A 26,744-nucleotide genomic window follows, 5' to 3' on the forward strand; every position below is an offset into this window, starting at 1 on the left:
TTTTATTTAATTTCAGCTTATTAGAGAGAAGTGGAATAAAAATATGAATTATTGGACATTGAAAGACATGATGTCTGCATTGTGTATACACAGCTCTCCAATGAGTGGTTGATTTATTCCTATTCAGCTCTTACTAACAGCAAATTAGTGGTTTTCATTCTTTCATTCTTTTCGTCTCCCTTTATCAAGAGTTTGGAATAGAAAGCCATAAAATTCTTCCCTGTGCACCCTTATTTATTTATTATTATTATTTTTTTACCATTTCTGAGTTTTTATTATAAGAGATGTCTAATAAGTACTTGATAAGCAGTAGTTAAGAACTCTGTTAATATTAACATTCATTGTGGCTATGGCATGCTTGTACATTGCTGGTAGCATTTTAAATCAGTATAGTTCTTGGAAAGTAATATGCCAATATGTGGCACAATGCATATATGTGGAATTATCCCTGGACTAGATTTACTCTCAGGAATTTATCTATCTTTCCTTTCCCTCTTCACTTCCATCATATATAACTTTGCAGCCCTTTTTTCTTCTATAAATTGTTCCCCCACATTATGTCTTAGACCTTGAAAAGCATTCTAAAAATGCAATAGCCCAGACCTTGGGCTGTTATTATTATTATTATATTTTAAGACTCACATGTTTAGTGTGTATAAAGGCAAGGAAAGAGCAGTTCCAAGTTGATTAAAAACATTTTATACAAATCACATGATGGTGCTGGGGCAGGGTGGGCTGAGGGAAGAGAAAGAAATCAGAAAGCTCACGCCCAACAAGTACAAAAAGAAACCAAAAAAAAAACAACAACTTTTTTTTTAATTATTTTTAAAAACACAGTAATCTCACCAACAAGGTGATACAGCTCTTGCCCCGCTTGGGGTCAAATTACAAAAACAACAACACAAAAACAACAAGCCAGAAAGGTCCAAAGTTCAAAGTACTTTGGCTGAGGAAGGATATCAGACCAGATAGGAGGATGAGTTAGGAGGCTGCTCTGTGTTGGTTGTTCGCCATGAGCAAGTTTAACAGCTTGTCCAGGACAGTGCAGACATAGCCTAGGCGGCTCGCCAGCTCTTTGCAACAGCCTAACTCCTCCAGAAGCCGCAGGCTGTAAGTGCGGAAGTCCTGTTTCTCGTCAATGTAGGTCACAGCGGCGGTCATTGGACACAGAATGAGTTTGGAGTGGTCCTGGAAGAAGTTGATCTGCAAACAGCCATTACTCAGATACAGGATGATGGCGTCTTGGGTGCGGAACCAGGTATTCAGGTAGGGTAGCTGGGCTAGCTCATCATTTTTGGGGGGCGTGATATTGGCACCTGCCTTCAGTAAGTTTTCGCTCATGTAGTTCTGGAAATACTTTAGAAGGGTAATCTTCTTCAGCAGGAAGTCAGGATGGGAATTCATGGTGAGGTGGAATTCTGTGCCATTGCGCTCTATGTACTTCAGGCTATCACCATCATTGTAAAGGATGAGGCGTGTGAAGTCTTTGAAGAACACCCCTACGCTGTCGTCACAAAGCAGATATCCAAAGCCATACTTTCCCGAATAGTCCACCCACTTGCTGACCCAGAAAATGGGAATGCAGGTGGGATCCTCAGCCTTCTCTTGTCTTACCAGCATGCATTCTGAGGGGATGGAGGCAGTGATACTATGCAGCTGCTGCATCATGCCACCAAGGTGGCACTCGATGTGTAGAAGCTGCAGCATGTCACTTATGTCATGCTCAATGTGTAGCTGCTCTAGCATGTTGCTGAGGTGACACTCAACTGCCTCACAGCTCCCCGAGAACATGGGTTCCTGTTTTCCCCAGGCATGCTCAGGAACAGAGTTCTCCATTCCTTTATTGAGGGCTTTTGAGAGACTTCTGATTGCTGGGGTCCAATCGGCCGGGAGCTTTGGAAAACCTGAGTGGAATGGTGGGGCACATGCAAGGAATGAAACCGAAGATAAATGGTGGGGAGATTCTGGTAATGTAACCGGAAGTAAATGGTGAAACAGATGCTAGGAATATAACCGGATGTAGTGGGACAGATACTGAAATGTACCCGGAAGTAAATAGTGGCGCAAATACTGGGAATGTGACCTGAAGTAAGTTGTAGGGCAAGTGCTGGGGATATAACCAGAAGTAAATGGTAGAGCAGTTCTGGGGGCAGGGTAACTGGAAGTAAAGAGCTTGAGCAATTCAAAACCGATATTTTTTAACAGAATAGTGGGATGTGTCTGCAGCAGAATAGAAGTATTGTTTTGGATATTATGCATAGTCTATATGTATATATGAGTACATAATGTGTTTATAATACAATATATAATACATATAACTATAACAATATAAATTTACATTTATATGCTATGTGAATGTGTATTATATTTGATAAATGCATATTTATATATACAATACAAATTCGTATAGTATATACCACATAATGTAATATAATAGTAATATATATTATACACAATATGTTAAATCTTATATTTATGAAAGTCAAGTTATAGTCATATAGATCACATATATAATAAATTATATTTACCTATATAAATGCTTGAGATTTGGGTATCTGTATATTTTTTAAGATAGAGACAGAGAGGCAGAGAAAGTGAAAAGAGACCACAGCACTGAAGTTTCCTTCAGTCTTACCTTAACTATTTCAAATATCATGCTTCTCTCCTAGACTGATTTTTGTCTATATTGCCTCATTAACATGCATTCTACATCTCAAACACTTCCTACCTCTACCCTTATTATTTTACCTTATTTATATCTTTCCTATCACCTAGAGTGTTCATTATCCATTCAGTACCCATCCAAAATATAGGTGGTTCCTAAGACTCAGCTCACTCTCTAATTATGTTTGTATTTAGTATCTTCTTCATTCAGAAATAACCTGCCTCTCTATGGGACACGAATGGACAATAAGCTGGATAGGTCTCTTATTCACATTTGTTTTACCAATTAATAATCTACCTGACCTCAGTAATAACCCTGAAAATGGTCTGCAGGAGGAAATGAGTACTAGTGCTGTTAGAAATCGCAGGAGAACCCAAAATTATGCCAAACATGCCAGAACCAATCTGACTTGTTGCCCTGAGCCCATCAAGTGTTTAACTGCTTTGTTTTTGTGGAGATAACTTCACCTTAAACCTCATTCTTATGATATGTAATGGTGGTTCATCTTGACAAATGTTTACTTTTGAGAAAACATACACATTCGAAATACATTTACCAAATAATATACTTGAAGATTCTATGTGGAGGTATTGATGAATCAAATCATTAGCCCTGCATTAATATACAATAAATGACTTATAGATGATCTAGGAAAATTTGTAATTCTATAGCAACAGTTCCTTAGACAGCTTCAGATTAAGTCTGTCAAAATATAAGCAGATTTTTTAGAAAATAAAAACAATTTGGGGGTTTGGGTGGTGGCCCACCTGATTAAGTGCACATATTATCATGCTCAAGGATCTTAGTTTGAGCTGCTGCTCCCCACCTGCAGGGTGGGGGGGGGGGCTCATGAGTGGTGAAGCAGCTCATAGGTACTTTTCTCCAGCTCTCTCTCTCTACCTCCCCCATCCATCCCAATGTTTATCTGTCCTATCTAATAAAAATAGAAAGAAAGGGAAAAAACGGCCACTAGGAAAAGTTGATTCATAATGATGGTACCAAGCTCCAGCAAAAAAAAAAAAAGAAGACGACTATTTTCTTAATTTATATAATAATTTTTTGCATGCCTATTACTTTTATTGTGTCTTGCACTCTATAAATTTACAACTATTCATTGAATGAACTGATAAATGTGTAAATAATTAGTCTTACCTGCCTTTTTGGAAATACATGTAAAATTGTGTGGGCAAGCTCATCCCCCCCAAAAAAGTCCTTACTTTATTTATTTAGAAAAATGTACAGGTCCTGGAAAAGGATGACAGGGGACCTAGTAGGGGCTGTACTGTTATGTGGAAAACTGAGAAATGTTATGCATGTACAAACTATTGTATTTACTGTTGATTGTAAAACATTAATCCCTCAATAAAGAAATTTAAAAAAATGTATCTTCACTTGACTCCCTTAATCTCTACCAAGGTTCTTAAAAGATCATTTTCTTGAAAAAAATTTAAAATTTTCTTGTATGGAATAACATCATCCAATGTCCCGCCGAGAGTTTTCAGATTCACTTCCACATTGGAAAAGGAGACACTATCATGATTCTTATTTATGCTAATAGTTAAAAGATATCTATCTATCTTCCCTGCCAAATGAATTCAGCAACATCAGTTTGTGGAGCAATTGCATTATAATCCATATTTCATGGTCTTCATTTTCTCTCTAAGATGGAATAACAACTCCAGGTCAGAGACCAAATTCCCTTGAGCGTCAGTTTTTCTGAACTCTAGTTCCATATGTCTTCTTTGTCAAACAAATCACCAGATAATGAAAACAGTATGGGGCAGACAGAAAATCTCCAGTCAATGCCATCCCCAAATATCTATTTTTCGAAGTACCACTTCAGAGAACAGTAAGGATATGAAAAACTCATCAAGTCGCTCAATCTGTCAGTCATTAACAGAATGTCAATGAATTGAGAATGGCATTTAAATAATTAATGTTTTTCTTCTAAGCATCAATTATTTTCCAACTTAGAGCTGGCAATGATGAGATCAGGGATAAAGCTGGAATAGTGTAAATATATTACTTAAATTTACTGTTTGAGAAACTTCTCAGAACTTTAACATGGAGCTCCACTAGGTGTCATATTTAGCTAGAAAAAAAGTTCATCTGAGCTGAACTCAAAAAGAAATGTAAAGCTTCTCATCATAAAGCCAAGACATGCTTTCTCAAAAATTTGCTGTCAATTAAGCACTTTCTCTAGAAGAAAGCTAAGCAGACTTTCACTAAAACAGATGCTAAATATGTTATTATTAGCCATATGGGCACATGCCTGAAACAAAGTGACATGACGTCACAAATTTTAACTTTTTATTTAATGAGATACATGAAACTACACAGCTGGGGGCTAAGTGGTGGCACATCTGGTGGAATGCACAAAGTCCTGGGTTCAAGTCCCAGTCCCAATCTGCAGAAAGGGAAGCTTCACTAGTGGTGAAGCAGTGCTGCAGGTATCTATCTCCCCTTTCCCTGTCAATTTCTGTCTCTATCCTAAATAAAATTAATTAAAACATTAAAAAATACAAACTCTATAGTAAACATTTCAGTTTAATTTCCATAGAGATTATGATGTTAGTTTTTCTGAAGTCCAATTAGTGGTAGTTCCTTGCCAACTTCTTTTTTACTTTTTTTATCATTGTGCTGTTCAGCTCTGGTTTGAGTTGGTACTGGCAACTGAAATAGAATTTAGGGACTCCAGGCATGAAAATCTTTTTGCATAACCATTATGCAATTTCCCCAGGCCTCTTGTCAACTTCACTACAAAATGACAATGTAAAGAATTTTGTACATAAAGAAATATTAGTCTTATTAAATTTCCTTCAAGGTTTTACATTATCTTACTCCACTTTTTCACCTTTACTACAGTGCCCTTCATGTTTTCTCTTTTGACTCTGATTAATGATAGCACCTTACAAAATGATGTTTTCAACAACAACAACAAAAAAAGTCAAAGGTTCTTTGAAGTTTCTGCAGTGAGAGAAAATCCAGTGGAATTCAGTTGTTATAAAAGTCCTGAGGATTTTGTGTTGGCCATAACCCTAAACACATTTCCCTTCCCTGAAATCACTAAGAAAGTGGTGAGCAAATTCAGCCAGCACAAATTATAATTTCCTTATTTAAGGGTTCACGAAGCAGAAAATCCAGAAAAATCAGATTTTATTAAGTATCTGAATTTAGCCAAAGTATTCTCTCCCTAGAGAGAATCTATGACTGTAAATGTTTAGCTTGAGAACTGCTGATAGCTGGGAGGTCAGAAACTGGTTTTAAATACAGTGGAGTTATGTTAGGGGTGGTTGGGGAAATCTGAAGATAGTATACATATTAAATATGATGAGCATGTGTACAAATGGAAAAAGATACTTGATTTAAAACAAGTTCAATAGTTTGTATAACATATCACATATATGATCATACACACATATTATACAAAGGGTGTTAAATAATCCTAATCTCTGGTGTTATGAATATAACTATTTTGTATTTGTTAGTTATACTTGATAATTATATAAAATCTACTGATAATGTTTATTTAATAAGATTATTAAAAATAAAACGAGGGATGGATGTACTGATTGGAAAAATAACAGTGATGTTATTAAAAGCATGGTTAGTCATTAAAAAAAAGAAATAATTTCTGTTATTATATCCATGCCAGATCTCACCAAAGACAAACATTTTTCATCAGAAGTCTTTCCTTTTGAATATTTAAGTATATTTTATGGTAAAGTGTATATAAGTTTTAGCTATTACCTTTTACTTACTTTGAATTAGCTATTTTAACTTTGTATATTCTCATAAACACATACTGGTGTTATTTTCAAATTTGATTAGCATACCTATATCTTTATCCAAGTGACTGCATGAAAGCGTTAAACATGACAAGGCAAAGGGCCTCATTAACCTTGAGATATTCAATGAAATGAATCTAGTAGCATGTGTCCTTGCATTAACATGCATATCTAGCCTGGCTCAAAAGGACTTTCTTTAAGAAAGTTTATTTAAGATTTATTTAAGATTCTTTACCAATACCTACTGCACAGATACATCCTTAAATATTTTGCCTATTTCCTTTTAAAATGTGGAAATTGGTGTTTTAGTTTTGTAAGTACTAATTACAATAATTACTTTGTTCTCTTTGGCCTTTTTTATACTGAACTGTGGTTGATACTTTTTCCTAAACTAAAATATTCTTTAATTTTTAAAGTTTTTTTATATTTATTTATTTTCCCTTTTGTTGCCCTTGTTGGTTTTTTATTGTTGTTATAGTTATTGTTGTTGTTATTGATATAGTCATTGTTAGATAGGACAGAAAGAAATGGAGAGAAGTGGGGAAGACAGAAAGGGGGAGAGAAAGATAGACACCTGCAGATCTGCTTCACCACCTGTGAAGCAACTCCCTGGCAGGTGGAGAGCCAGGGGCTCCAACAGGAATCCTTACACCGGTCCTCCTGCTACTCACTACATGCGCTTAACCTGCTGTGCTACTGCCCGATTCCCTATTCCTTAATTTTTCAATCAATCCTAATTCATCATAGTGTAGGATCTTGTTAATACTGTGCAAATTCCAGTTATATACAGTAAATCTAGAATTTTAAAAATCTATTTTATAGGGCCGGGTTGAGCACACATATGGTTGAGCACACATGTTACAATGTGCAAGGACAGGGTTCAAGCCCTCAGTCCCCACCTGGAAAGCTTTGTGAGTGATGAAGCAGAGCTGCAGGTGTCTGTCTCTCTCCCTCTCTATCTCTCCTCCCCTCTCAATTTCTGACTGTCTCTATCCAACAAATAAAGATAATTAAAAAAAAAATTTAAATCTACTTTATAATTAAAACTAGTTTTTCAGATGTTTTATTAAATGTATTTTTCTTTATTTTTTTTGAATAAAGACAAAGAATTGAGAGGGATTGAAAGACACCTACAACAGTGTTTAATGACTCATGAAGCTTCCCTACTTTCACCCCACTCCCACCCCTCAGACAGGGACCAGGTTTTTGAGCCTGGGTCCTGAGGCACTGTAGTGAATGTATTCAATCAGGTGCATCACCATCTGGCCCCCAGATGTTTTATTAATGGAATTGGTATTTTTAACACAAAACTTTTTTTTTCCTCCAGGGTTATTGTTGGGCTCGGTGTCTGCACCATGAATCCACCGCTCCTGGAAGCCATTTTTCCCCCTTTTTTGTTGCCCTTGTTATTGTAGCCTCGTTGTGGTTATCATTATTACCATTGTTGATGTTGTTCGTTGTTGGATAGGACAGAGAGAAATGGAGAGAGGAGGGGAAGAGAGAGAGGGGGAGAGAAAGACAGACACCTGCAGACCTGCTTCACCACCCCCGAAGCGACTACCCTGCAGGTGGGGAGCCTGGGGCTCAAACCTGAATCCTTAGGCAGGTCCTTGCACTTTGCGCCACGTGCGCTTAACCCACTGCACCACCGCCCAACCCCCCAACACAAGATTTTAATCTTAGTCCACTATGATAAGTTGAGCAGTAATTAATTACTTTTTTACCAAAACTGGTCAAGAGTGAGAATCATAACAACAGAAGTAGAAATTGCAAAACAAATAGTGAAATCTTAAGAAGGGTTTTAAAATTAAATGGTACTACTACAACTAAAACATTATTACATATTTCTACTTTCTATGCAAGCACTTAAAATTTTTGCTTAAATAAAAATGGAACTACCTTTTGATCCAGCAATACCACTTTTAAAAAAATTTTTATTTTTTATATTTATTCCCTTTTGCTGCCCTGGTTATTTTATTGTTGTAGTTATTATTGATGTCGTTATTGTTGGATAGGACAGAGAGAAATGAAGAGAGAATGGGAAGACAGAGAGGGAGAGAGAAAGATAGACACCTGCAGACCTGCTTCACCGCCTGTGAAGCCACTCCCCTGCAGGTGGGGAGCAGGAGCTCCAACTGGGATCCTTAGGCCGGTCCTTGGGCTTTGCGCAACCTGTGCTACCACCTGACTCCCAGCAATACCACTCTTAGGCATTTATGCAGTGGACACTCAAACACTAGTTAGAAGGGACATATGCACCCCTATGTCCATAGCCGCATTGTTCACAATAGCCAAAGAGTGGAAGCAGCCTGAATGATAATCAACAGATGACTGGCTAGAGAAGTTATGATATATATATTCCATGGAATACTACTCTGTAATAAAAAAAGATATATTATGTCCTTTGAAACAAAATGGATGCTTAGCAAAATTAGTAAAGAGATGAAAGACAACTACCAGATGGTTTCACTCATATGGGAATCTAGAGGTCTGATTTACATGAACTTGCCAAAAAGAAAAGAGAAAAAAAATAGTCCAAATAAAACAGAAGCAAGCAAACTGTAACACTTGTGAGAATTATGGTGGTTATCTTTGGGAAGTAGAAAGGTGGGGATACAGAACTTTGGTGGTAGGTGTGTTGTGGAAGTATTCATTATAATCTTAAATTTTGTAATAACAAAAATATTTTTTAAATGTTTGTTTCTTAATAGTTCCTAAACTCAAAAAAGGGATTTTACTATACTTACCTTCCTCTCTCAAGTCTCTCTCTCTTAATTTTTTTATTGTTGCTGGGGTTTCACTACTCTGAGTTAACTTTTTCAAATACAGAGTAACAAAGACAGAATAATAATGGGAGAAGAGGAATAGCACTCTAGCAGAAAGCTCTCTCCAGTGTGGTGGAGGATTGTATTCAAAGCTGAGCTGTTCACCTGGACAAAGCAAATAAGCTATCTTGGCAGACATTATATTTGACTTTTTAAATAACTTTATTTTTTATGAGTTTTTCTTTATAAAAGGTAATAGCAAATATGAAATTAGAAATCTTATAGGGGGTACATAAGAAATGCTTCCCAAAAGTTACTAAGGCAAAATTTATACTTGGTTTGAAATTTTGGCAGTCTACTTTTAGGTATAACTAGATGTGTTAATTTGATTCATAAATTATCTTCTAAGAGATTTTTCCATTTTTAAAAAGTTCAAATTTCACATAAACAGACAAATTTATGACTACAGAGTTATATTCTTAGGAATTAATAAATTATTTTCCCTGTCCTGTGTTTTATGAAGGTTAAATTTGATAATTATTATTTTCAAAGATGTTTCTTTTACAGAGAAAAGTATTCTAAGTGGAATTTTAACAATAGTAACTGATATTTAACTCTGATATCTATTTATTGAAACAAAAATATAAATCTAAGTTCAAAACAAGGACAAGATTTATTAGGTTATTCCTGATATGTTCTCCTCAAGTCAACTTTGTGCTTATTTTTCTTTTCTTTTTTTAAATATTTTATTTATTTATGAGAAAGACAGGAAGAGAGAGAAAGAACCAGATATCACTCTGGCACATGTACTGCCAGAGATCAAACTCAGGACGGCAGGCTTGAGAGTCCAAAGCTTTACTACTGTGCCACCTCCTGGACCACTGTGCTTATTTTTCATGGAAATTATTTCATCAATGTCATTTTTATTTTTCTCCTATGAAACCAATCTTAGGAAGAGATTTACTTACTGACTCCAATACCTTCTTTTGTCATTTCCAATAAAGAACTGAATATATTTGGGCTCTCTCTGTGGTGGGGGTGGAGGAAGAGTTGGGGGTGGGAGAGAACAGTACTCTACCTAAAATATGCACCAGATTAAGCACATAATAGTATGAAGTGTAAGGACCCGCGGAAGGATACCAGTTCGAGGCCCCAGCTCCCTAAATTGGGGAGGGTTCGTTTCATAAACAGTGAAGCAGGTCTGCAGGTGTCTATCCTCTTTCCCTCTCAATTTCTATCTGTCCTATCCAAAAAAAAAAAAAAAATCAGGCTACATTGTAAGTTCGTCTACAAAGTTCTCAAAAGGGCTCATTAACTGAAGTCATTTAATAGAATTTAATGCTGCTAACTGAACCCCTTGAGGCTAAGCATCAATGACAATTGCCATCACTGTGTTGAAATGGTCAAATATATTAACTTAATGGTTTATATAGGTCAGTGAACCAACTAACAAATGTAATTATATTGTACCAATATTAAATCTTATAGAACTATATTGTCATTTTATTGTTGTCGTCGTCATCGTTGTTGAATAGGACAGAGAGAAATGGAGAGAGATGGGGGAAGACAGAGAGAAGGAGAGAAAGATAGACACCTGCAGACCTGCTTCGCCACTTGTGAAGCAACTCCCCTGCAGGTGGGGAGCTGGGGGCTCGAACCGGTATCCTTACGCCGGTCCTTGCGCTTTGCGCCACCTGCGCTTAACCCGCTGCGCTACAGCCCGACTCCCCCTAACCAAACATTTTGAAGTAGTCAAAATCAAAAGCTGGGAGAAAATATATTGTCCCAAATCACAAAGGTGATATGCTAAAGTAAAAAAAAAAAAAAAAGAAAGAAAGAAAGAAAGAAAGAAAGAAAGAAAGAAAGAAAGAAAGAAAGAAAGAAAAGAAAGAAACAAACAAAAAATCTGTTGCTGGGGGGGGGGGGCGGGGGGAACGTCTATTTTAGGTTTTCTTTCAAATTGAAAGCAGTATCCACTGGATACAAGGTGCCCTGTAAAAACAAAATACTCATGTCTAAAACACACCAACAGGATGGTAAGTCTAAAATAATTCTATTTTTATACAACACTTTCAAAAAGGAAACAACAGAAACTGAATGCCTGAACTAATACTAGGTTATTCTGCCAACCAAAATTGTCTAGGACTATATGGAAACTATCTCAGAATAATTTCAGAATATACTGGTTATAACAATGTGCTAAGTGAAAAAAAAAGGCAGAATTTTATACCTCCCCCCAGTATGGCATCAAGAAAGTATACAAGTACACAAGGATTCAAGGTACATAGACAAGGTTAGAGACCTATTTGTAGGAATGATAGTGCTTTGAAAGATTATTTTCTCTTTTGCTTGAAGCCTACTAAAGTAATTTATGACTTTGTTTTAAATTTAGTCAGAGGTTAGTTTGTTAGCACACTGGCAAAATCTGGCCCACAACAAATTCATAAACATTATCAGTTAGGAAGTTATTTAATTTTTAGCTTCTTATGAAAAATGAGATAAGAAAAATATGGAGTCATATTCCCCCATGAGTACAACCATTCTAAGCTGTGATGAGATCCCATCTGACATCTATAAGTGGGGTATTTGTTAATCATTTGTCCCCTGTCTATAAGCACCTGTATGACTGTATGTAGGAATTATGGTGGAGATAACTGGATTAAAAAATTACTGTAACTCAATGAATATTAATGAGCCCTTTACTTGACCTCTTTACAGATTTACCTTCTGATTACCTCTTCAGTGGTCAAATTAAAGAATGTCACTTTTCATTTCCAGAAATGATATATTTTTTATTATACATAGTATGATAAAACATTTGGAAACTGACTCACACAACAGAAGAATCAATAATGATGATTATAATAATCAGTAAGAATGAGAAAAACATTTTGGGGATGAGTCCTCAAACTAGTCAACTCCATTAAGTAAATAAATAAGAGATAGAGAGGGAGAGAGACAGAGAGACACCTGCAGACCTGCTTCACCATTTGCGAAGCTTTTCCCCTGCAGGTGGGGACCAGGGGCTTGAACCCAGGTCCTTGCGCACTGTAATATGTGCACTTAACCAGGTGCGCCACCGCCTGGCCCCCAGATATATATTCTATTTGTCTTTGGTCTTTCCCTGCTTTCTTTCACACCCAAGTCAGTGGTTAGGCTAGTGTTGATTACATAAGATACATGGTGCTAAACTAATTTACTCAAGAACAGATGATATATGTTATTATTATATGTTAAAAAGCACTCCTAAGCTCCTAAAAAAAAGGAAAATCACCATAAATTTGAAATAACATTATTGAATATACATGCAGATGTATGTATGTATGACACTACACAGTGGATAATAGTTCTTTGATTTTTTGATTATTGTTTTCCCACCATGAATTATGCAGACAGTTCTTACCTTGTTAATGGTCCCAGGTCGCCTGAGTCTTGGCTTCCAGCTTCACTTGGAGTGCTCACTGATTTCGAGGAGGGAGACATAGGGGTTGGGACTAAATAATGAAAATAACAAGTATCCCATGTTAAAAAATGCAGCGACTGCACTGGAGAAGAGCAGTGTCAGACAAATTAAAACAAATGGGCCCAAATTAAAGTCATCATATGGTTAGGAAAGATTGAGATGGGATAAAGAAGAAAAAAAGAAAAAGAAAACAAAAGGAAAGAAAAGGAAGAAAGTCAAGTGAATTTATTTTAATATTTAAGAAAAATTATAATTTGAAATGTATTTAAACAGAATTAACTTGATGATTCTAAAGCCATGTTTACCATAACAAAATAAAATGGAGAATCTAAATAGTTTTCAGATAATTTAAATCATATATTTCTAGTAGTCAATCATCTCAAGATAATCCCAAATCTCCACTTTGTTTTTTAGTATAGAAATGACCTATTAAAAATGAATTTATGCATAAAAATTTTTAAATATTTAAAGTATTTAAATGAAATACGTGATTTTAAGTAATTTAAAATGGTCCAGAAGAATCATAAAAAGCCCGTTGTATCTCTTCTGTTAGAGGGAAATCTATTGTCCAAGGATTACAGTCTGTTTTTGCTATGACAAATAGAGAAAGTGTAAATGTTGAACCTGGTAATTTAAAAGTCTCTCTTAAAACAAAAGAAAATGGCAGGCTGCTTTATTTTTACATTTAATTAATAGGTACATCCCACTGTACTATTTACTGTGTTTGGGATTTGTTTTTCTTTGTCTTTGGCAGCATTGGAAAGTACTGCTATGTGTATGAACTAAGTAAGCTGCCATTCTGAAGACAAGAGATACAGGTTCAAAGATTGAGGTCAGTGCAGCTGAAATACTGAGAGCAAGGATAATAAAAGAAAAAAAGCTAATCTATTTTTTTTTTCTCTTCCCTCTTGATCGAAGCCAAATACCCTTCAAATAGAAGCTGCACCAACTAGCCAAAATGGCTCCAAGCCAAACATATTAAATGGGTTCTCAATATCACACATGCCAAATAAGCCATATGGGCAGAAGAAATTTCAGTGCGTAAGTTTAGACTACCATTTGGTTTCAATCATGTGCAATTTCCTTTTACTTATTTAATAGGATAAAGAATTTAACTATTTTGTCCAGATCCTATAACACAATGATGGATCTGTCAAGAAATTTGGCTTTATCATATGATCCACAATTCATTCACTGATTATCCTCTGCAGTAAGTCAGAGGATAAGTCAGTGAGGTGGATGAAAATTAAAAATGGGGTCTACCCTTGTTTGGGATGTATAGGTAGTTCAGAATCTGGTCATAGTATATAGATTTTAAATTGTTTTAAATTTTAAATGTAATTTCTGGTTTATCTAGGCTAGAGGAATTAAGACTATTGTACTTAACCAGTGTCCCCACTGCAACAGATTTTCATAGGCTCTTTTGAGGCAAAAATATAATTAATTGATTGCAAGGTCAATTAATTATATTATATTAATTATGTTACAAGTCAATTAAGTACAAAAAAATTGTCAGCTCCTCAAAGAAACTACACAGGCAAATATCAGATAGGTTAGATCTTCCATGCCCCCAAAAAGCTAAACAATATAATTAATTTCTTACTGTGGGTTTATTACATCATTGTTAGACATATGATTTTATCTACAACAAATTGAAGGTGAATATAAATATGTTTTTAAGGTGTTTTAGTTTTGTATATATGGATTAAGTATTCAGAATACTTAATTTGTAGATTAATTATGAAAAACATTAAAAATATTGCAATATCTTGGGGAAATGTGAAAATGTATTCTTGTGAAAATAATCTTCTTATAAATCGACATTTCCTCAATAAAGTGATACTGAAGTAGGGAGAGAAGGGCTACATTAAGTAAAAAAAAGCATAGTACTTAATATAAAATCTAATGATATGATTAAAAGGTATTATTTTTAAAGTAGACATGATATATTTATTTTTATATTTATCTATTTTTAAAAGTATTTCCTTATTATTTATTTATTTATTTATTATAGGATAGAGATAGAAATTGAGAGGCTAGGGGGAGATAGAGAGGGAGAGAGAGAGAGACACCTGTAGTTCTGCTTCATCACTTGAGAAGCTTTCCCCCTACAGGTAGGGACCAGGGGCTTAAACCCAGGTTCTTGACATTGTAACATGTGTGCTCAGCCAGGTGTGCCACCACCTGGTCCCAAAAGTATTTTCTTTTGCTTAAATACACTTGACATTACATAGTTTTAGTCTAGGGTTACTCTGTGTGTATGGAAAACCAACAGATAAAGAAAAATAAGATGACTTATCACATGGGAAATATTAGGATAAATGACAGAATAAACACTATGTGTACCAGTTACCATCAACACAAACAAACAGTTCAGTATCCAAACCCTAATGAGAAAATGAGATCATGGACAATTAACTAGAAATGAATGAGTTGAAGAAAAGGTGTTCCAGTGAAAATGCCAATTAGCAATAAAATCAAGATATATATAAGTATCAAATATATTTAAATTGTTAATTAGCTGCTAATTTGTTACCATTTTAAGTTTTCCTTCAAATTTCCCACTGAGCACTTTATTTTCATTATGAAATAACACCATGTCTTTGGTGGTTATGAGATTCATAACCAGATCCATAGTATTTAAGTTAGCAAAGAGAGGTTGAGATTCAACCATGAGAATGAAACATAACTTAAGAAAATATTTAAGATTTCTTGCATTTACCATGTGGCTACTCACTTTAAGAGTATAAATGCTCCGATAGTAACACAGTAGAGACTGACTAGATAATCTGTTAGCCAGCAGCAAATTGGTAACTCCAAAACCTGTCTTCCCATCTCCTTCTAACTCCCTTACTTCCAAAAATAAACATGCCTGAAGCATAACCCACAGAATTTCTTTTAAAAAATAAAGTAAGTAATATCGACTTAAAAGAACAGTAGGTGCTGGACATGGTGTATCTCATGCAAATCAGATTTTAGTAACTAGTAATATGAAGTACTTCTAAGTACCTAACGGTGGCTCTGGCGATATCCCAATGCTCTGCAAAAGGGCCTCTGTCTCTCTACGTTTGCGGTCCAAGTCAGAATCATCTTGAACAGGTTCTTTCTTTTGCTGCATATCAGCCTGCAAATGGTAGAGATCAGATAAAAAAGTCAATCATAGAACTAAATATATGTTTTTCCCAGCAAGAATCCCTACATAGACCTAATCTTTAACAAAACACTGAAATTGTCCCCAGCCCCATGGGTTTTTATTTATACACACAATACAGGGAGATTCATACTTTTCCCAACATTAAAATAGATCATTTACTTAAAATACTGAATTATTCTGACAAAGGAAAATGTGATTATATAATTGTTTAGCTTTCAGCAAGTCTGTGGACATATCCTATAGCATCTTGATTCTGTGAAGCAATTGCTAAAACATTTTATAATTAATGATTCCACTTTGAGGAAATAATACAAATAAAGGACAATGATATGAAAAGTGTCACCATAAAGATATAACTGAGGAAATAAAAAATTACTTATGGATACATAATAAGGGAATTGCCCCTTCTAATAATTACTAACCCAGCAGCCTTATCTTTTGGTCAAAGGTTTTTTGTTTTGTTTTGTTTTGCTTTGTTTTGTTTTTTCCCCTTACTCTTATCAGATGGTAGGAAAGTGTCTCTTAGCCAGCTTTGGAAGAAACAACCAAGGCAAAATATTTCTGACCAGAATATGATTTTTTTTTCAGAGGACAGACAAGATAGGGTGTGGTCATGATGGTCTGGCTGTAGACTGGATTGTGAGTTTTGTAAAAACTGGATCTCTTGGGCTGGGGATATAGGATAGTGATAGAATGTATATAATACATACTTGCTTCATGTGTGGAAGGCCCTGGATTTTATCAACAGTACTCCTCTTAAAATTGTCTCTTTCTTAAAACCCTGTCTCTTCTGGGCAGACAACTATCAGTTGTCAATGAGTTTGTGTTGATGATATTCCTTCCTCATGTTTACGGTAAAAGTATTGATGTAAGTTTTATTACTAAATTCTAATTTCTACAGGCTTCCATCATACACACTAACTTCAAGAAGAAAATTATTTTGTAGATATAGATTGAAAGATTACTCATAAGTTCCTTTAACAAATTTTGTCGGGGCTGGGTGGTGGTGCATCTGGTTGAGAACATGTGTTACAATGTGCAAGGTCCCAGGTTTGAGCCCCCAGTCCCCATGTGTAGGGGGAAAGCTTTATAAGTGGTGAAGCAGTGTTGCAGGTGTCTCTCTCCCTCTCTATCATCCTCTTCCCTCTTTATTTCTGACTGCCTCTATCCAGTAAATAGATACAGATAACAGTAAAAAAAATTCTAAAACAAATTTTGTCTATAAACCATATTTTGTATATCCCTCTGATATTCTGAGCATTTTCACAGTCTGTTTTTCTATCATATAGTGATAAATTAAAGTCTGGGTTAAAAAAGTTCATTGTTGAGGGGGCAGCTGGTGGTGGCATACCCGGTTAAGCAAACATAGCACAAGGAACCGGGTTAACAGGTGTCTATTTTTCTCTCCCTATCTCCCCCTCCTCTCTCAGTTTTTCTCTTTTCTATCCAATAAAATGGAAAAAAATTCCCACCTCCATATTAATTATTTAGCTCTAGCAAAAATTATTAAAGTCATGGACCCCTAGGAACGTACCTAAAATAGACTTCCTAGCTTCTATCCACCCTAAAAATCCCTATTCTCATCTACTCTATTCCTAATTTCTGGTTCCTATTTATTAAACTTTCCTTTCATAGTATACTCTAATTTCATCTCAGGTGGTTCACTTTCTAACAAAGTCCCAAAACCTAGATATACACCAGTTTCTGTGAAAGAGAGCATATGTTCACACGTATCCATAAACTACTGCAAAATATATACCTGAAAGCAGAAGTACACTACAGTTTGCAGTGAGTACCTCCCTAACACTTCCTCTCCACTATTCCAAGCTTTGGGTCCATGATTGATCAACAATTTGTTTGGCTTCGTATGTTAACTCTCTTTTCAGTCACCAGGTTCCAGATGCCATCAGGATGCTGGCCAGGCTTCCCTGGATTGAAGACCCCACCAATGTGTCCTGGAGCTCAGTTTCCCCAGAGACACACCCTACTAGGGAAAGAGAGAGGCAGACTGGGAGTATGGACCGACCAGTCAACGCCCATGTTCAGCGGGGAAGCAATTACAGAAGCCAGACCTTCTACCTTCTGCAACCCACAGTGACCCTGGGTCCGTGCTCCCAGAGGGATAGAGAATGGGAAAGCTATCAGGGGAGGGGGTGGGATATGGAGATTGTGTGGTGGGAATTGTGTGAAGTTGTACCCCTCCTACCCTATGGTTTTGTTAATTAATCCTTTCTTAAATAATAAATAAATAAATAAATAAATAAACATTTAGTCCTGTTTCATATCTTAACTGCCTTTCAGCCACCAAGTTGCAGATGCTCCTATGATTCCATCCTGAACTACATGGGCAGACAACCTCACCAATGTGTTCTGGAACATCACCTCTCCAGAACCTTTCCCCACTGGGGAAAGATAGAAACAGGCTAGGCGTATGGATTGACCTGCTAATGCCCGTATCCAGCAGAAAAGCAATTACAGAAACCAGAACGTCCTTATGCACCCCCAAAATAATTTTGTTCCATACTCTGAGAGGGGGAGAAGTGTTAGGGAAAGATGACAAGAGGGCTCTGAAACCCAATTCCATCAAAGCCCAGAGAGAGAAGAGGAAAAATGTAAGGGCATCTAGAAGTAGTAGTAAGTGTAGACTTAGAAAGGAATAGAAGAATCTCCCTTTTTGAGCAAATGAAAAAATCTTTTCTTTTGAATAAGTATTGGATGTATTCTTTAAAACATCTGCTGTATGTTCTCTGTAGAAAGACACATAATCTTGAACGCCAGTGGCGCAATTGGTTAATGCGCGGTACTTACTTATACAGAAAGACACGTATTCTGATATTTCAAAAATGTCTACTATGATTTTAATTGTTGAGCATTCAAGAAACGTCTAAAAGGTAAATCACATGTCAAAATGCACAAACATGTACTGTATAAAAATGGTACATCTGAATTGCAAAATTCACTACAATACAGGATATTTGTACAACTCATTCTCTGCCTTCATTTGTTTTCTAATTTTTTAAAAAATATTTATTCCCTTTTGTTGCCCTTGTTTTTTATTGTTGTAGTTATTATTGTTATTGTTGAATAGGACAGAGAGAAATGGAAAGAGGAGGGAATGACAGAGGGGGAGAAAAAGACACCTGCAGACCTGCTTCACTACCTGTGAAGGGACTCCCCTGCAGGTGGGGAGCCGGGGGCTCAAACCGGGATTCCCTACTCCGGTCCTTGCGCTTTGCACCACACACGCTTAACCTGCTGTGCTACCTACCACCGGACTCCATTGTTTTTAATTCTTAAAGGAGCAGGCAGTGTGATGGCATGCACTAATAAAAATAAATGTTCAGATGTAATACAAAGGTCAAGGAAGAGGCTCAGTGGTAGAGCACATGCCTTGCCAGCATGAAGCCCTAGGGTTAATTTGTGAAATTACATTTAACCAATTAAATATTTGTAATAGAAGCTTAAGAAAGTTGCCAAAACTCAAAAGTTGACTATGAAAAATGCAAAATTAGGTAACAGGGTCTTATTGGAAATAAAGATAGTGTCTGTCTATTGCAATTAATACTGTAAACTAGATCAAGTGCTACTCTATCCAAGGTCTTTATACATTCATGACATTTTTCTAGGTAAATATTACAGAATCCTATTTTATTTTAATGACTCAATAAAGTAATTTCACAATACTAGTAATTAAAAATATATAGGCGTCTCTCTCAGCAAGTGATATTTCTGCTTGTGAAGAGTAATAACAGTTGAGAATTATCTGTCACTTTTGCAAAGATATTTCCATGGTTATTAGGACAAAACTTCAGGGCGGCCCTATTAAGCACACACCTCTTTGTAGTAAAACCCTTTTTTTTTATAAAGTTGGGTCAGCATCTTAACTAGTGACCACTATATTTATTTTAAAATCATAGTTCATCCATGATACCACAACCAGGAAAGCAGTAAACATTGAAAGGATCAGAGAGTGGTAATTTTATACATGTACTATGTATCTTTCTGAATTCTGCGGAGACAGCCTAGGTAGGCCTAACTTGTTTTTAGTCATGATAAAAAAAAAACTTAGATTTACAAAAGTTGTTGTTTTTATTTTAAATTTACTTATTTAAAATTTATATTTTAAGCTGGCAAAGTAATTCCCATGGATAGTGTGCTGCTTTGCCATGTGTTTGACCCAGGTTCGAGCCTGGCCCCTACTACACTGAAGGAAACTTTAATGCTGTGGTCTCTATTGCTCTATCACTCACTGTCTCTGCTTTCTTTGTTTCTATCTAAAAAGATAATAGTAAAGTAAAATATAAGCCTAAATAAAGTTCATAAACATGAAATCTATTTAAGTGTGAAGCTATTTCAAACTTTCTACAAACAGAAAAATAGAAAATCTTAAACTCAGGAATAGATGATGGTGATTAGTTGACTGGACTTTTCCACAAACTATCTCAGGATCAGAAGCTTCCAAGGGAATTTACTGAAGAGAATGCCAGGTACTTGGAAAGGCTTCCTGTCATCAGTACCACAGATCTCCCTATCTAGTTCACCTGTTCACTCATTTATCTATCCATTCATTCTGCACTCCTTTTTTGAGGAACAACTATGTGAAAGACATTGATTCAGTGATGAAAAATACTTAACACTGACTTTGAAAACTTGTACTCTACTAGAAGAGAAAGACAAGTGAAGAGATAAATATAATGCTTGCTGCTAAACAGTCTGATAAGGATAAAAGTGAGGGGAGTGGTGGTAGGGCACCTAGTTACGTGAACACACTACAGTGCACAAGAACCCAGGTTCAAGCTCCTGGTCCTCACATACAGGGGGCAGAGCTTCATGTATGGTGAAGCAAGGCTGCAGGTGTCTTTCTCTTTCTCTCCATCTCTATCTCCCCTCCCCTCTCAATTTGTCTCTATCCAATAATAAGGAAATATAAGTAAATAAACTTTAAAAAATATCAAAGTGAGGGTACAGGATTAACCTAGTCATTGATGGGGAAAATGTCAGAGAAGATTACCTGCCACTCCCCCAGAAAAGTGACATATGAAGATGAGAACTGAAAGATAAGGAGTTCAACAGCCAGGTGAAAGACAATAGGGAGAAGTAAGAGAACAGTGAAAGTAGAGCAAATATAACATTCAGACTCTCTAAGACAGTAAACAAACAGTTAAGTGTAGTTGGAATATGGATTTTAGGGAGAAGGGAAATGGGAAGAAAGAGAAGGCTATTGTGTTTAGTCCAGAGCATGATGATCATAGTAAACTGGGAGAGGCATCCTTCCCAAGACTGGGAAGGGGGATACCTCTAAGCTTTAGAGTTTTGTGGTCCAGTTTTCTTATTTGAAAAACAGGAATTAGAATAGATGTATAAAAAAGCTATAAGCAAGGGGTCTTCAATTATAAGACTCTTGTAATAATGGGCATTTTTTGGACAATGGTCTCACAGATAGTGACCTGGAGAAATGCAGCCACTCCAGACATCCATTATCTTACCCTGGTAGTTGAACCCAGGAGCAGAATAACTGAGTAGAATAGATTTTTATTGATCAATTGTCCTGTACCTTCTACTACTCTGTAGTTCCCCTGTATCTTCACAGAACTCCCTGGAAAAAGGCACCAGATTTCTCTCCATTTTAAAGAAAGAAAACATGTTCAAAGAGGTTCCATTCACTTAAGACCATCCCATAGAAGGAAGAGTCAGTTTTCCCACAGTCACATTCAACTCAAAAACCTCTGTGTGCAATCAGTAGGATTTACTACCTTTTATCTTACTGCTTTTGACTGCTCAGAACAAACCACACCATCACAATAGACAGTTTTAAGACTGGATCAAGGAAAAGATCTTCTATGGAGGATGTTTTAGAGAGAAAGGATGGAAAGCCAGGACACATGTTGAAGATAAAGCTGGCCAACTCAACTATTTCAAATAAGAAACTTAGAGATGAGAGACTAGGACTCTATATTTTCATAGGAATAAACAGAGAAGTATCAGATTATCAGAGACTTAAACTACTTTACCATCTTAGAAATGAGAAGACGGGGGTCGGGCAGTGGCGTAGTGGGTTAAGCGCATGTGGCCCAAAGTGCAGTGACCTGCGTAAGGATCCCGGTTCGAGCCCCCGGCTCCCCACCTGCAGGGGAGTCGCTTCACGGGCGGTGAAGCAGGTCTGCAGGTGTCTGTCTTTCTCTCCCCCTCTCTGTCTTCTCCTCCTCTCTCCATTTCTCTCTGTCCTATCCAACAACGAACAACATCAACAATGGCAATAATAATAACCACAACGAGGCTACAACAAAAAGGGGGAAAAATGGCCTCCAGGAGCGGTGGATTCATGGTGCAGGCACCGAGCCCAGCAATAACCCTGGAGGGGGAAAAAAAAAAAAAAAAAAAGAAATGAGAAGACAAAGACAATGGGACTTTACATCGAGAACTAGGTCTAATTTCTTAGAGGCAGTCCAGAACCTTCTAACATTCTACACTCCTCACCACCTGCTGCCTTCATCTTCTAGGGCTCTGTCTGATGTGTATCAAGCCCAAATCTCCATTGGAAAAAACTACTTTGTATAGAAACAAAAAGGGTGGCCATTTCCATCATTCCTTTTTGCCTGTAATTTCCCCCCAAATATGTAAAATGACAAAGGCAAAGCAGACAGCATGATTTGAAACCAGATTTCACATATCTTATCTCATTTTGTAGTAATTCTATAAAATTCAATTTGGATATTGAAATGTCAGTTTAAAAGGAAACCAGTTATTAGTAAAGGATAGCAGTAAGTGTTTAAGTAAGTGTTAAAGTAAGTGTACTTTAAAACTACAGTAAGTGTTGACATTTGAAAGAAATAAAGCATAATCACACTTAATGCTTTTTTTGGCTGTGCTTGAAAATGAATAGCCATTCCTTGTCAATTTTCACCTTTACTTCACTCACAGACTACATATATAATAGCAAAGATCTCCAAAAAAGAAATAAAAATCACTGTATACACTATCAAGGACAAATAAACTATGGCATCAATCAGAGTATAATTATATAGAGATGGGAGATGGCAGGAGGCTAAAATTCAACTGCAATTATGTTTTACTTCGTTGGAAAATAGTTGTTTTAAATCTATTACCTTGGTCTCCCAATCATATAGTACTAAACAGCACTTATTTAATTTGTATGCCAACAAAATATACTTTCTTTCCTCAAAGAAAAACTCAGAGTAGGGACACAGTTGTGATTTCTAGAGACAAAAGCATATAACACTATACAGAGTCTTCTTTTTAAAAACTGTATACATGTACCAACAACTGTATTTACTATAAAACATTAATTCCCCAATTAAAAAAAAAAAAGTCTGTACCAAGCTCAGTGTACAAGGACCTTTATCACATTGTTTGACATGCAAGAAGGCCATGTTAAATGAAAAAAGAAAAATGGTTAAATATCTGATAAATACTGTTAAATTAATTAAGGTCTAGCCCCCTGCCCTGCTCCCCCAATAACATTTATTAAAATCTAAATATATCCTATGTGCTACCTGCTTTTTACAGGAGTAATGCTTTTAATCCTCACAACTCTACAAATTAAATATACTGCTACTTCTTTCTTTCTTTCTCTCTCTCTCACTCTTTCTTTCTTTCTTTCTTTCTTTCTTTCTTTCTTTCTTTCTTTCTAGAAGGAGACATTAACAAAACCTTAGGATAGGAATGGTACAACTCCACACAATTCCCACCACAGATCTCCATATCCCATCCCATCCCCTGATAGCTTTCCCATTCTCTATCCCTCTGGGATTATGGACCCAAAGTCATTGTGGGTTGCAGAAGGTGGAAGGTCTGGTTTCTGTAATTGCTTCCCCGCTGAACAAAAAAAAAGGGGGGGGGGGGATTCCAGAAGATGGCGAAATGAGAAGCTGCTAGTGGCTTGAGCTCCGACCACATCTACTGGAAATGGTAGGATTTTTTGCCTTTAGTAGGCCAGTCAATAAGGGGTCCTAGCGGTGACACCAAGGAGGTGACTATAACTCAATTTGGGGTAGAAAATAGAGTAAAAAAGAAAGGGAAAAAAATTTTCTTTTAAATTATTATTCCCGAAGCACACCCACCCCACCCCAATCCCGCATAACTAGTCCCTGGGGACCAGAGATCTGCTCCTAGAAGGCTCCACTGCTGAGCTTCTTTCTTTACCAAGATTCCTGTCCCACCAGGGGGTGTCATTCATTCTAATTCTATTCCCTTCTGAAACCTTTGGCCTTTTTTCTTTCTAAGTAGCCAATCAGCTGCCTCTGCTCAGGGGGCCTGAGGCAATCTGGAGCCATCCAAGCTGAAGACAGAACAGGGTTTTTTACTCTGTTCTATTTTATTATCAATACAAGATAAACGCATACCCCTTTCCCCCTCCTTCAGGTTGACCAGAATTAATTCTTAGTGTATTTTCTATTGCAGGGGACTGAGTGTCTTATTCACTGCTAAAATAACTTGTTTCACTTTTCTGACCACTCCTACCCATTTTGTCACCACCCCCGTATAGCTAATTAAATCATTAAAAAAAATAAATAACTCTTTCCTTTCACTGCTCTTTTATTACTGTTCTTTTTCTTTTTTCTCTCTCTCTTTCTTTTTTTCTTCTTTTTCTCATTCTTGTCATCCTTTCTTCCTTCCTCCTTCAGCTTTCTGAATTCACTGATACATGTTTGTGAATTATTTTGAGGAAGAAATCTGACTCAGAGTGGACTCACTCTGCATGTATCTCTACTCTACTTCCATTTCTCCTTTAGCTACCCCTAGAATATAGAGTGGATAGTAGATTTGCATAACTGTCTATTCCTGCTATTCTTGTCTAGTCCTGAGGTTTTATTATTTTTTTTCTTAACAATCAGCTGCCTCAGCTCAAGGCAATCTGGGACATGTTTTTTTATTTTATTATTAATATTATATAAAGGTGTATATCTTTCCCCCCCTCCTTTAGGTTGACCAGATTTAACTCTTAGGGTATATTTCATTGCTAGGGGACTGGCATCTTACCCATTGTGAGAGGAACTTGCCTCATTACTCCTACCTCCTCTACAGACTCTCCCCTTCTCCCTCCTCCTAGCTAATTAAAAAAAATAAAATAAATAAAAAATAAACTAATCAATTAAAAAACTCTCCTTTCACTGCTCTTTTATCATAGCTCTTTATCTTTTTTCTTTTCTCTCTCTTGTTTCTCTTTTTTTTTTATCTTCCATTTCTTCCTTCCTTCTACTATGGCTTTCTGAATTCACCGATATTCATTTGTGAATTATTTTGGGGAAGATTCAGAGTGGAACCTTTATGTGTGTGTCTCTACTCTACTTCCCTTTCTCCTATTGCTACCCCTAGAATATACAGTGGACAGTAGATTTGCATAATTGTCTATTCTTGTTATCCCTGCTTTCCTTTCTCTTTCTTCTTCACTTGGACTTGGCTGTTATTTTTTTCATGGACTGGAGATATTATTTGGCTAACTGGTAGTGATTAAACTGCTTTAATCCTTGCTTCAGTTGCTATTGTAATTGTGACTGCATTTGTCATAAAGGTATTTAGTACAGTGTTGCTTGTACCCAAAACACAACAACTGAGGAACAACAGAACATAAAAATAAGCAACACATAAATCAAAAAAATGGGTAGATCAAAAACAAATAAATCTGCTACTCCAATGAATATAGACAAGAGCCCAGAAGAAACTACAAATCAGCCAGAAGTAACCATAGATAAGAAAAGTATGCAAGCAATAATAAATTTATTAATCACAGAAATAAAAACAACATTGGAGGAAAGGAATGGAAAGAGAGGAAGGGAAGGAAACATTCTAGAGGAAATAATAGAAGAAAATTTCCCAGACCTAAATAACAGAAAGGACATCAAGATTCAAGAGGCCCAGAGAGTTCCTAACAGAATCAACCCAGACCTGAAGATACTATGACACATCATATTCACAATGAGAAGAAGTAAGGATGAAGAAAGGATCCTAAAGGCTGCAAGAGAGAAACAAAAAGTCACATACAGGGGAAAACCCATAAGACTATCAGCAGACTTCTCCACTCAAACTCTAAAAGTCAGAAGAGAATGTCAAGATATCTATCGAGCCCTGAAAGAAAAAGGGTTTCAACCAAGGATAATATATCCTGCTAGACTTTCATTCAAACTAGATGGAGGGATCAAAACCTTCTGACAAACAACAGTTAAAGAAGGCAACTATCACCAAAACGGCCCTGAAAGAGGTTCTAAAAGGCCTCTTATAAACAAGAACATCACTATAATACTTGTAATATATCAGAGCACACAAAAATTTGTTGAACAATGGCACTACAATATATTAAATCCATAATATCAATAAATGTCAATGGCTTAAACTCACCCATCAAAAGGCACAGAGTGGGAGGATGGATCAGAAAACATAACCCAACCATATGCTGCTTGCATGAATCCCATCTGACACAACAAGATAAACATAGACTTAAAGTGAAAGGATGGAAAATTATCATACAGGCTAACGGGCCACAAAAAAAAGCAGGAACAGTCATTCTCATCTCAGACACAATAGATTTTAAATTAAATAAAGTAATAAAAGATAGGCAAGGACATTAATTATTAGAGGATCAATCAGACAAGAAGACTTAACAATTATTAACATGTATGCACCCAATTGAGAGACCATCTAAATACATCAAGCACCTACTGAAAGAGTTTCAAAAATACATCAATAGTAATACAATAATAGTGGAAGACTTTAATACCCCACTCTCACACTTAAACAGATCAAAAAAGCAGAGAATCAACAAAGATACAAGAGAATTAAATGAAGAGACTGACAGACTAGACCTCTTGGACAATTTCAGAGTCCTTCACCACAAAAAAACTGGAATACACCTTCTTTTCAAATCCACATAACACATACTCAAGGATAGACC

General features: G+C 36.3%; 1 protein-coding gene and 1 pseudogene across 5 annotated transcripts in view; both read right to left on the minus strand.

Annotated features, from left to right (window-relative positions):
- The window catches only part of DYNC1I1 (dynein cytoplasmic 1 intermediate chain 1), a 486,729-nt gene that overhangs the window by 399,930 nt on the left and 60,055 nt on the right, over nucleotides 1-26,744 (minus strand). For all 5 annotated transcript variants that reach the window (XM_060196200.1, XM_060196197.1, XM_060196195.1 and 2 more), the window contains exons 3-4: nucleotides 15,691-15,805; nucleotides 12,622-12,712 (exon numbers count right to left, since the gene is read on the minus strand). In XM_060196200.1, the coding sequence (XP_060052183.1) occupies nucleotides 12,622-12,712; nucleotides 15,691-15,805 (206 nt within the window). The remainder of the gene's footprint in view (nucleotides 1-12,621; nucleotides 12,713-15,690; nucleotides 15,806-26,744) is intronic.
- On the minus strand, nucleotides 842-1,927 carry LOC132539825 (serine/threonine-protein kinase PLK1-like; annotated as a pseudogene).

Source organism: Erinaceus europaeus, chromosome 8, assembly GCF_950295315.1.
Source record: "Erinaceus europaeus chromosome 8, mEriEur2.1, whole genome shotgun sequence".
Taxonomy (NCBI): Eukaryota; Metazoa; Chordata; class Mammalia; order Eulipotyphla; family Erinaceidae; genus Erinaceus; species Erinaceus europaeus.